This window comes from Chlorocebus sabaeus, chromosome 7, assembly GCF_047675955.1.
Source record: "Chlorocebus sabaeus isolate Y175 chromosome 7, mChlSab1.0.hap1, whole genome shotgun sequence".
Lineage (NCBI taxonomy): Eukaryota > Metazoa > Chordata > Mammalia > Primates > Cercopithecidae > Chlorocebus > Chlorocebus sabaeus.
Window position 1 is genome coordinate 114,325,103 of NC_132910.1, and position 12,127 is coordinate 114,337,229.

Sequence of the window (12,127 nt, forward strand, 5' to 3'; positions counted from 1 at the left end):
CTTTTAATGTTTATTATCCATGTAATTATCTGAATCCACTATTAGCTCTTAATAGAAAAATGCTGTTATATTCTTATTTGTCTATATCCAAGCCTTATTCTTGAGAAAATCCCTCTAGATTACACTGTGATTTCTCTTAAACTTTTTTTAATTTTATTTCTTTATTTTTTTTTTCTGAGACGGAATCTTGCTCTGTCTCCCAGGCTGGAGTGCAGTGGCCGGATCTCAGCTCACTGCAAGCTCCGCCTCCCAGGTTCACGCCATTCTCCTGCCTCAGCCTCCGGAGTAGCTGGGACGACAGGCGCCCGCCACCACGCCCGGCTAGTTTTTTGTATTTTTTTAGGAGAGATGGGGTTTCACCATGTTAGCCATGATGGTCTCGATCTCCGATCTCCTGACCTCGTGATCCACCCGTCTCGGCCTCCCAAAGTGCTGGGATTACAGGCTTGAGCCACGGCGCCCGGCCCTTAAACTTTTTTAAAGCAGGTTTGAAAGTCCACATTGTTTCTTTTCATTGATTTCTCTCTGTTTGTATATTTATTTTTTTGTACCATGTCATGAGTTAGTCAATGAAGGTTTGCTTTAAAATAATATATGTTCAGACCCTTGTAAAATCTTAAATCAAAAACTTACATGTGTTTGGACGTTGCAAATACAAATATCAGTCTGTTAGGCAAAAAGTGTGGAAACCACAACCAAGGTTTGCGTCACTTGTTTAATATACAAAGTCTTTCACAGATATTTTCTTTTTCTTAATTTGCTTTAGTACACATGATTCACAAAACAGTAAATTGTTAATGCAAGAGAATTATGTAAAACCAAAATAGTACAAATGCCTAATTTCAAAAACTGCACACAGTTAAAATAATTTTTCCTTCTTTGTTTTAATGCAGTATCCAATTTCAAAATGGGCTTTCTTTAGATGTGGAGGAAACACTGCAGCCCAAAATAACAGTACTTCCTTTCAACTGTGTTGATATGTAAAATAGCACCATTGGGCTGACTTAGGAAAGAAAAAAGGTTTTCATCTTTCTTAATTAAAGTATTATGTAACAACTATAATAATAATGATATTAGTAACTTTTAAGAGCTGTACTCGGTTCCAAAAGATTCATTTTCAAGGCAAGGAAGGGTAAACCATATGGGGCAGATGGAAGAATCTTCCCACCTCAACCCCAGGGCCCTTATAATTTCCCTTAATGCTGTCATTGCTCTAATGAGCTAATTTTCCTGCCAAAGAATAGATGTTTTAACGAGTACCCAAGGACCTTTTGTAAAACAAGATAAAATATAACTATGAGGTCGTCTCTCTGGGACTATAATCGCGTGTAGAAGCAGCGCAGAGTGAGATTGACTGCTGGGGTGTTTTGAAAGACTCCTTCAGTCTGTACCTCTCTTCCTGCAGGTTACGCATTGCTGTATCAGGTTGTTAGGCTCACTTTAGTTTAGATTGTGTTCATTTTTATTTCGGTTTTGTACTTAGGCTTGCCTTTTGGGCTTTACTTTTAAAAAAATTGGAATTTCTTTCTTTTACAATGTAATCTTTGCTCCTGTACAATAAGAGTGATAGTTCTTTAAAAAACTAACAGCATCAGTGTCTGGTTTATGGTATCGATAATACTGAAGATGAATGATTATAAAGAGCCAAGGTTTTTAACACAACGGTAATTTCATTCTTCAATTTTAGTCCTTTTTTTTCAGTTCCATTTTATTTCTTCCATGAGCAGGTAAACATGCCTCAAAATTGGCATTCTGTAGAGCAGTTCTTCTTTTTGAAGGGTATAGTCAGTCTACAAAAAAGCACTGCCACGAAGCTAAATCATTTTATTGTTTGAAAGGGCAAATATTCCATTGCCACACAGGATGTAAAAATAAAATAATCAACATTAGATTTTAAATGCAGGTAGTTATTTCAGATGTTTGAACCATAAACAACCACTGCTGAAAAGCTTCTTAAAAGCTTGAAATTCAGAACTTCAGGGTTTCAAAAAGTCAGAAGAAGAGCAAAATCAAGTGTTGACTTCCAACCTGCCAGGAAGCTATATTATTTTCTCATTTCAACAATGTCCAAGCCCATAAAAGTTAATTTCAAGAATTTAGATATAGTTTTAAAATCCCATGTCCTCTTTTACTATTAATACAATAATGCTTAGCTTTGCTTTTCATTCTAGAAATGTTTTCTTAGTGTTAAGTGTAGCCCTTAATAGATGAGGCTTTATTTTAGCCAATCATCCTCCACGGTGAAGTCAACCCTGCAACCTATCTTGTTTAGGTTCGTACAGAATTTAAACAATATTTTCCATATTAATTAAGGTAAATGACTATTTTACTTTCAGAGCAAACAAAAGAGAAATCAACATTTCTTTGTTTGCTGACATCTAGATGTTTTTCCCCGGGAATATCTGTAAACAGCATGTTGCCATTACTAACCCACAGGAAAAATGGATTAGTAAGAAGCTTGGGACAATTAACACGAAAATTGCATTAAGGTTAATCCCTTGGATGTGGTGCCATGGTTAAATCACCCACAGATTTGTTATTCATAAATATATTTATCTTGAATATTTAAAATGGGAATTTAAGAAGAATTTAATATAGTTTAATTTGTTTAAGGTCCACATGTTTTTTAAAACATTACTTATATCCTTATTTATACAGAATTTTTGGTTAAGTTACCTCAACTTTGTTTTCCCTATGCTTATAACAAGTTTTAAGAAAGATGAGTTTTAAACCTTGTGTTTCCTGACTGAATACCTTAACGTTTTCCCCGCATATATACATGAATACACACACGCCATACACACACACAAAATTGACATTGTTTACCTTTTGTTTATTTCTAGGAATCAAGACTATTTGGACTCAATGTCAGCCACTACTAATATTCATACCATCTTTCTCCTCATTTAAAGTTTTTTTTTTTTCCTTTTTCCTATGATCTGTGAAGAACAAGCACACTGATAATTACAAAGTGCATCCATGTGATACCCAGATTTGTGCAATGTAATACTCATGCTTTGGTTCTTATGGCCATCATTGCCTTTTCATGTTAATAAATAATGACAGCTAACATAATATGACACCTTTTTTAATGTAGGACGTCTTTCTTTGACAGGCTACTATATCTATAATCATTAACTCACTGTAATGCCATTCACACATCAGTTTTACATGAATATGCAAAGAACACAATAATCAACTGTCAAACCTAAACAATTAATTACTTATCACAGAATCTGTTGACTATTTTTGCTTTCTAACTGAGCAAGGGAAATCCTGTCAGCTTTTATAAGTAAGGTCTAGATTCTTAGTCGTAATTACTCATCTGTCAAGTTGACACCTCATATGGATGAAATAAGCCTTACACATTTGATTCAATAACAAAAATAGATAATTTTATTCCCCTATCGTAAGTACTTCATAGTAACAAACAAATTAATTTCACAACTTTGCTACAGGCAGATTATTTTATCTTTCTATACTTTTGGATTTTTACCCTTTAGAGATGTGAACTTCATCTGACTTTAAAATGAGGATACTTAATTTAGTGCTTTTAAAAATCATAACTTTATGAGACTTTGAAATAAAAGAATGAATGAAACTTTTTTGAAATATTCAACTGTTAAATAAAGCAGAAGCTTAGTCTCTAATTTTACGGCTGTGCTATCCAATATAGTTAATTCAAGTTGAAGTGTGCTTTTAAATTACAAACTGGATTTTGAAAACTTGATTCAAGAAACAGATATAAACTCTCTCAATTTTTTATATTGATGACATGTTGAAATAACATATATAGTGTTAAATTTTTAAAAAATCAAAATTCATTTTTACATTTATTTTTACTTTTTAAAATGGGGCTACTGGGAAATTAAAAATTCACATATGTGGCCTGCATTTGTGGTTATTGTGTTTCTATTGGACAGCACTGTATTAGAGGAATCAGAAAAGAATATAAGACCTGATAACTGAGTTCTGTGGGTATTTAACAGAGGTAATTATATCTGAACATTTTCTGAAAATCTTTTGTTCATGACTTAAACGTAATTCCAAATATCAATGTCTTCAAGTGTATATTGCATCATTTAAAAAACATGCATCTGTCAAAATAACCGGACTCCACTATAACCATAAAAATCTGTTAGCTGTCAAAACATATCAAAATACGCATCCTCCAAGTTCGCTTCCAATGTGACTTAGGGATAATGCAGACAATTTCAGGCTTAAAACCAAATATGTTTGTTATTTCCAGATGAGACAGTTAACATTACAAGGCCCTAGAAGTAATACACATTGCAATTCAAGTCTGTATTCTTGAACTTTTCCCCTGTTACTTTGAAGAGTATCATGGGTCCATTTAATCTTTGATTACTGCCTAAAAGCATTCATTGCCCCAGTAGTTCTTAATTGTCTTAGAAATCATTCTCTGGCAAACTTCACATTTCCATATCATACTTCACGCTATACTTCATGGGATCCTGGGCATTTGGTGTGTTTTTCTCCTTTCCTCTTTGAACAAAGTCAGGAAAAATGTGTCAGTAGGAGAAAGGAGGAGCTGAAGGGAGTAAATAATTCAAGATCACTTCTGTCATTTGTAGTGGCTGAGGGCTAGAAAGATATTCTCCGGTGAAGGAACTCCCAACAGGTTCCATCAAACTGACACAACTTCAGGGGGGCCACCCTCTGCAGATGGCAGTGAATTTGTACCTGTTTGTGATACAGGCACTACCACAGCATCCTTGATGTCTGTGTTTACATTGCATGAGAAGTTCTTCTCCAGTTTTTTGGCAGTGTCTGGGCAATTTTGTACAAAGATCACACGGTTGTAGGCCTTCAGCCTGCGCCACAACTGAACGTAGACTTTACACTGGACGTACATGAAGACAAGACCTCCTGTGAAGCCAATGGCTACCACAACCAGTTTTGTCCAAAATGGCCATTCAAGGACACCTTTGAAATAAAAAAGAGAGAATGTTATCACCAAGTTGTCTTCAGTGGATTTGGTCATTTTTTTTCTATGCCCTTTCAAAAGCGCATGCCTGCCTGTTAGATTATGTTAACAAGGAATATATTGTTAATAACTAGAAAGAATTATAACGTGAATTGGCTTAATTCCTTTTGAGTATTCTACACGTACTGTCAAAATGGTATATCAGGAAATTTTCTCACTGTCAAATCTCTTATTTCTCCTAGCATCAAGTACCTATCATAATTATGAGATAATATGTTAGATTTTGGACATTAGGACACTGACATTTATTCCTTATAGCTAAACCTTTAAGGAAGGCTGGTGAACATAATGGAAGAATCAGAGTTTAAAATCCTTTTAAGAAGATGAGGGATGGGTACATGCATGGGTTTGTATGTACAGGTCTCTCCACCCTCATTTTAAAATTTAAAAGGAAGGAATGGAAGAAGGGAGATGGGGAGGAGTGAAAGGGAAGGGAAGGAAAAAGCTGCCACATCTCACCAGAGAGAGACTTCCTGAGTACAAACGAGCAAAATATTTAGGATTTTAGCCATTTGTTTCATAAATCATATTTTGTCATTGAGAACCATCACACTTTTATAGATGTCTATATTTTCTCTTAATTTCCATCATCATTACTAGAAATAGGCTTTTGTAAATATACAGTTTTAAAAATTATTTCACAGGTGTTTCAGTGACTACAACAGTGAGTATTTAGGCAACACGTAATTATGAATGTTAAATATATGAAGGTCAAGAGTGTTAAATATATGAGGGACAAGTGGTTCTCTTGCCCACATTACGATAGTGTGGGGGACAATAGCTGTCTTCCCGTAAGTGAAAAGTTGTGAAGGAGAAAAATATAGCTCAGTATGGCTCAATACGGTGCACTAGGAATGGATGGTAGACATATGTAAAAACCACGGTAATTGAGCGTCTATGATTTGACTTTGGATTTTTATTTACTTATAACAGTGAATAGAGTTATAAGAAATATCGTATCTATATTTTGTAGTAGTGACATTGCTTTATGCTTCTGGAATCAAAGCAGAAGTCATGCCCTGTTTCCGTCATGATGAAGCACTTCGTACCCTAAGATTAACCAAAAATAACAGGGTTACCTTGTCAATTTCTGGTCCCAATATAATGAAACATTGAGTATTTCTTATATCCCCAGACCCTAACAAAGACCATTTTATTCTTGACTTTTATTTAGCTCATGTTGCAAGATCTTTCTGGATATGATCATCATGTGATAAGATTTTGTTTTTTCTCCATGAACAAATTAATGCAAACTTAGTAATCATGGTAATCTTCTTTATATTTTTCTTTAAATACCTGTTATGTTTTTCACTTGCTTATCCAGCTTTTCTGAAGTTTGACTCTCTTGAACCTTTGCAAGTAAACTCTTTTTCTTTTCAAAATGCTTTGGCTCTGACTCTTCCTTTGAAATTTTTTGGGAAAAAAATGTTCTCTGATCTTAAAAGGGATTGTAAGAAAACATGAAAAGCCTCTCAGTGTTGTTGATGTTTCATTAATTTGTTGCTCTGTTTGGCATTGTCAGTTTAAAATAAATTTCTATGCCTCTTTGAGTAATCAAATCTGAACTTAGTTTTCCAGTAGATTAAATATATGTAATCAAATGTATTAGAACCTTTACCAGTGGCAAAGGTAATTTTTTTTCTAACTCCTAATATGCAAGGACTTCTTTATGACTTGAATAATTCATAGTAGTCATCATCTTGAATATTTACTTAATTCTGATGGAAATAATACTTCAAAATATCATTGGCCAAAGCTCACACAGGAGAAATAAGAGATCATTACAGTGGCAGGTGTAATTAATAGTCAGATAATCTAAATATCCCTAGATCTATTAAAGAAATTAAATCAACAATAACCTTTCAGAGCAGAAAGCACCAAGCTCAGATAATTTTACTAGTGGATTCTACCAAACATTTAAAGAAGAAATGACATCAATGTTCTATAGTCTTTTCCAGAAAATAGAAGAGATAATTACTACCTAACTAATCAGGTGAGACCAGCATTACCCAAAACTAAATTCGGCAAAGACAATTACTATGAAGAAAAGTTATAGGCCAGTATCTCTCATGAACAGATACAAAAATCCTCAACAAAATGTTAGCAAATTGAATTCAACAATGTATAAAAACAATTATACACTACAGCCAATAGAGATTTATTCTAGGTATGCAAAGTTGGTTCAACATTCAGAAATCAATGTAAACACATCAATTAGCTAAAGAAAAATGTGAATATATCAATAAATGCAGAAAATACATTTGACAAAATCGAACACTCAATCATGATAAAAACTAGGAATGGAATGGAATTTCCTTAATGGGATAAAGAACATAGAAAACCTATAGCTGACATCATAATGGTGAGAAACTAGATGCTTTTCCTCTAAGATCAGGAACAAGACAAGGATGTTCCTTCCTACCATGCCTATTCAGCATCGCACTGGAAGTCCTAGCTAATGAAATAAAACAAGAATAATAAAAGATGATTGGGAAAGAATGAATCAAACTATCTGTTCACAAATGATATGACTGTCTATGTATAAAATCTCAAAGAATTGATAAAGTTTTGTTTTTTTAAATAGGTGATTATGACAACATTGCAGGATACAAAGTTTTACAAAAAGTCAATTGCTTTCCTATATATAGCAACAAACAACCAGAATTTGAAATTAAAAACACCAGCTAATTTACATTTGTGCCAACAAAACAAAAACAACAATGACAACAACAAAAACCTTAGGTGTAAACCTAACAAAATATGTACAAGATTTATGTGAGGAAAACTATAAAGCTACGATGAAGGAAATAAAAGAATATCTGAATGAAATAAGATGTTCCACATTCATGGGTAGGGAGACTTAATACTATTAAGATAACTATTCTTCCCAATTTGATCTACAGATTCAATACTATCCCATTCAAAATTCCAGCAAGTTATTTTATGGATATTGACAAACTGATTCTAAAGTGTATATGGAGAGCAAAAGACCAGAATAGCCAACACAACGTCGAGGTGGAAGAACAGGGTTTTTGAAAACTGACACTATCCTTGATTACTACCACTATGGTGATCAAGACAGTGTGGTATCAATGAAAGAATAAAGAAATAAATCAGTAAAACAGAATAGCCCAGAAATAGACCGATACAAATATAGGAAACTGATCTTTAACAAAGGAGCAAAGGCAATTCAATGGAGAAGGGATAGTCTTTTTAACAAATGGGTGCTGGTATAACTAAATATCTGCATGCAAATAAATAAGTCTGTAAACAGACCTTACATTTTTCACAAAAATTAACTCAAAATGGATTATAGACCTAAATGTAATTGTGAAACTATACAACTTCTAAAAGAAAATTTAGGTGACCAAAGTATGAGCTATGAAAAGAAAAATTGATCAATTGGACTTTATTAAAACTAAAACCTACCGGGGCCTATCATGGGGAGGGGGGAGGGGGGAGGGATTGCATTGGGAGTTATATCTGATGTAAATGACGAGTTGAGGGGTGCTGACGAGTTGATGGGTGCAGCACACCAACATGGCACAAGTATACATATGTAACAAACCTGCACGTTATGCACATGTACCCTAGAACTTAAAGTATAATAATAATAATAAATTAATTAATTTAAAAAAAAAACTAAAACCTTTTGCTCTGAGGAAGTCACTGTTAAAAGAATGAAAAGACAAGCCACAGGAAAAAATATTTGCAAAACACATTCTGAAAAAAGGATTTGTATCCAAAATATACAAATAACTGTTAACATTCAGTAAGAAAATAACCTAATTACAAAATGAACAAAAGATCTGAAGAGATATGTCATCAATGAAGATAAACAGATGGTAAGATTATCGATATATGTGATTAGAGAATTGCAAATTAAAACAAGATATCATTATATACCTATTAGAATGGCTAAAGTTTAAAAACAGAACACTGAAAACAATGTTGGAAAGGATGTGGAATGACAAGCAGGAATTCTCATTCATTGCTGATAGGCATGCAAAATGGTACAGTCACTTTGGAAGATAGTCTGGCCGTTTTTTACAATGGTACACAAGCTTTTCAAATGATACAACATTATACTTATTCAAATGAACAAATACTTATGTCCACACAAAAACCTGCACACAAATGTTTGTAGCAGCTTTATACATATTTGTTCAAAGCTGGATAAAGCAAGTTGTCTTTCAATCTGTGAATGAATAAACTGTGATACATCCATACAATGGAGTATTACTTAGTGATTCAAAAGAAATGAGCTATCAAGCTACAAAAGGACACAAAGGAACCTTAAATGCATACTGCTAAATGAAAGAGGTCAGTCTGCAAAAGCTACATACTGTGTGATACCAACTATATGACATTCTAGAAAAGGCAAAACTGGAGATAGCAAAATCGGTGTTTGCCAACAGTTTAGGGGCAGAAAGGAAGGGATGAATAGGTGGAACACAGGGACTTTTTAAGGCAGGGACACCATTCTGTATGATTCTGTAATGGTGGACACAGGACATTATGTGTTTGTCAAAACTCATAGGACTGTGCAACAAAAGAGTGAACCCCAGTGTAACTATGGACTTTGATAACAATGTATGAATATTGGCTCCTCACTGGTAACAAATGTACCATGTTGAGGCAAGATGTTAATAACAGGAGAAACCTTGTGTATGTGCAGGGTGGTATGTGGGAACTCTCTCTTTACCTTCTTTGTAATTTTTCTGTAAACCTAAATCTGCTCTAAAAATAGTATTTTATATGTAATATATTTATATATATATTTATATATATTAGCTCCTTACTTGAGATTAGTTCCATGAATTCATCTCTGTGTCTAGGTCAGATGATAGGATTTCTTTGAGTAAGAGATGGGTTTGTGAGCATTTAAATATTTGGAAATTGGTAATGTATGCATGATATATTTATGGAAACTTTACTGCACAAAAACACTCCATTTCTTTTCAACCATGCCCAAGGGAGTTTATTGTGCCTAAAATTTGCTGCAGCCCTGCACAATAAATGCTCATGACCTATACCTCTATTTATTTTATCGTCATCCTCAGCTTCCTGATTTCTCTCATCCAGTGCCTTTCTTAGTACACTTTTTCCAAAGTCCTACCTGGGTAGCTGTTTTCCAAACACTGCACGCCCTAAGACAGGTTCAAGCTTTAGCACATGCTATTTCCCCTGTCTAGAGTGCCGCCCTCTTTACAATAAACTTCTACTAATCTTTCAGAATCCACTCCAGGGAGAAAAGGGTGCAGTCTGTCATGAGGTTGGCAAACACAGCATTCGTGCCCTCATTACTGCCAACACTGTTTCCTGCTAATCCCTATGATAGATTTACGGTTCCTAACACCACAATCTAGGTCAACTTCTGGAGTTGGCATGAGAAAAAATCTTTTTGCCATCTGGCCCAGAGGAAGAAGATGCTTTTTTACAATATTGCAAATTCCCTACATCGTAGTCCAGGAGAAACCTTATTAATGTTAACTAATTAAATACTGTTGTTTGGAGTAAAATAGAGTAACTTTGAACTTAGTAAAACTAGGAGAAAGACTGGTGGTTTCATGTCTCTCCCTACCCTAGTCACTATTTAAAAAAATTAATTAGTGTACCATGGAGTTAAAGTCTTTGAAGGAACAGATTCAATTATCAATAAATACTTAAGAGAAGATGTTAAAAGATGTTAGAAAACAAATCGTCAACAAAACAGACCTTTGATTTTAGAAACTTTAGAGTACAACAATGGACTATACCAGGCATTTATCATTAATCAGTGTCTGTTAGTTACATACAAATGTTTCCGTGGTCCCTTTCTCCTATAGACTTCTTTGATCTTAAGGATAGGAATTTTAAAAATAAAAGTATGCTACCTGGATTTGATTTATTTATACAGATGTATTTGCAACCAACACATGTTCGATAACTGTTGTTATCTAGTGATAATAGTGGTTTTTGTATTATGTATTACAATACTCTCCAGAAACATGTTCACTTTAGGATAAAAAATACAGAAATAATTACATAAAATTATGAAAATTATAAGATGAATTGCTTTATACTTATTATAAATTTCCCAAGTAACTTATAGACAATCAAATATAATACTTTAAGGTAGTAACAATAATTTTTGACCATTAGTACAAGTTTTAAAAAATGTTGTTTTACTTTGGCAGCACTAGTTCCTCATCTAAAAATTTCACAGTGTTGTTCATAATGAAACATATATTCCATACTTTTAACATATTCTATGTATTCCTACATATATTATTCATTTTTGGAGAAAAATTGAGGGGCAGTATATAAAAGAATCATTTTTCTTATAAAAAAGTTTTTAAAGAAAATATCAGGCTGATGGAATAAAAATTGTTTTATTCTTGATTTTTCTGGTGTTCCAGCAAAATAACTGAACTAAAAATTCAGAGTTCAAAGACCTTTAAAGACCATCTATTTCGATTCTCCCTTCTTCTTCCCATTTTGCTATTTCATGCCATAGGTGAGATTATTACCCAATGATCTTGACCTAGTAATCTCTGATAGTGTTGAAATTTGATTTGTGAATTGCATGGAAATAGCAGTTAACTTGCTATTTTTGTTTAAAAATACTCCAAGACAAAGTCTTTATAAGTGATTTAAGAAGTTCTGAAGAATAATCAGGAATATGTGATGATTCTAATAGTCCCAGGTAAGTGGCAGCACATATTTATATACGGCTGGACTCCTGTGTCCATTTTTCCTATATGCTAAGTAAAACAGCAGTATCGAATGGTAGCTAGAAATAAAAAGAGCTAAATTATTCTCTACACAGAGAGTCCACGCATTTGAAATATAGAAGGGCTTTTTTTTTTTCTTAAGTTCCTACTTAGCTGTCTTCATCTACACAAGGAGAACAATCATCTGAAACACTGACTCAGTGTAGACCACAGGTTCACCACTGGGGACAGTTTTGTTCTCTGGGGGACTTTTAGCAGTGTCTAGAGACATCGTTGATCGTTGTACCTGGAGTTGGGTGCCGCTGACTTTTATGAGAGGCCAGGGATGCTGCTAGACATCCTACAATGCACAGGACAGCACCTTCCAACAAAGAATTATTCAGTCCATAACGTCCATAGTGCT

General features: G+C 33.9%; 1 protein-coding gene across 8 annotated transcripts in view; it reads right to left on the bottom strand.

The window, feature by feature from the left end:
* Window positions 1-701: 701 nt before the first annotated feature.
* The window catches only part of MARCHF1 (membrane associated ring-CH-type finger 1), an 816,252-nt gene continuing 804,826 nt past the window's right edge, over window positions 702-12,127 (bottom strand). For all 8 annotated transcript variants that reach the window (XM_073017705.1, XM_073017701.1, XM_073017703.1 and 5 more), the window contains one exon: window positions 702-4,947. In XM_073017705.1, coding sequence (XP_072873806.1) covers window positions 4,649-4,947 — 299 coding nt within the window. In that variant the 3' untranslated portion in view covers window positions 702-4,648. The remainder of the gene's footprint in view (window positions 4,948-12,127) is intronic.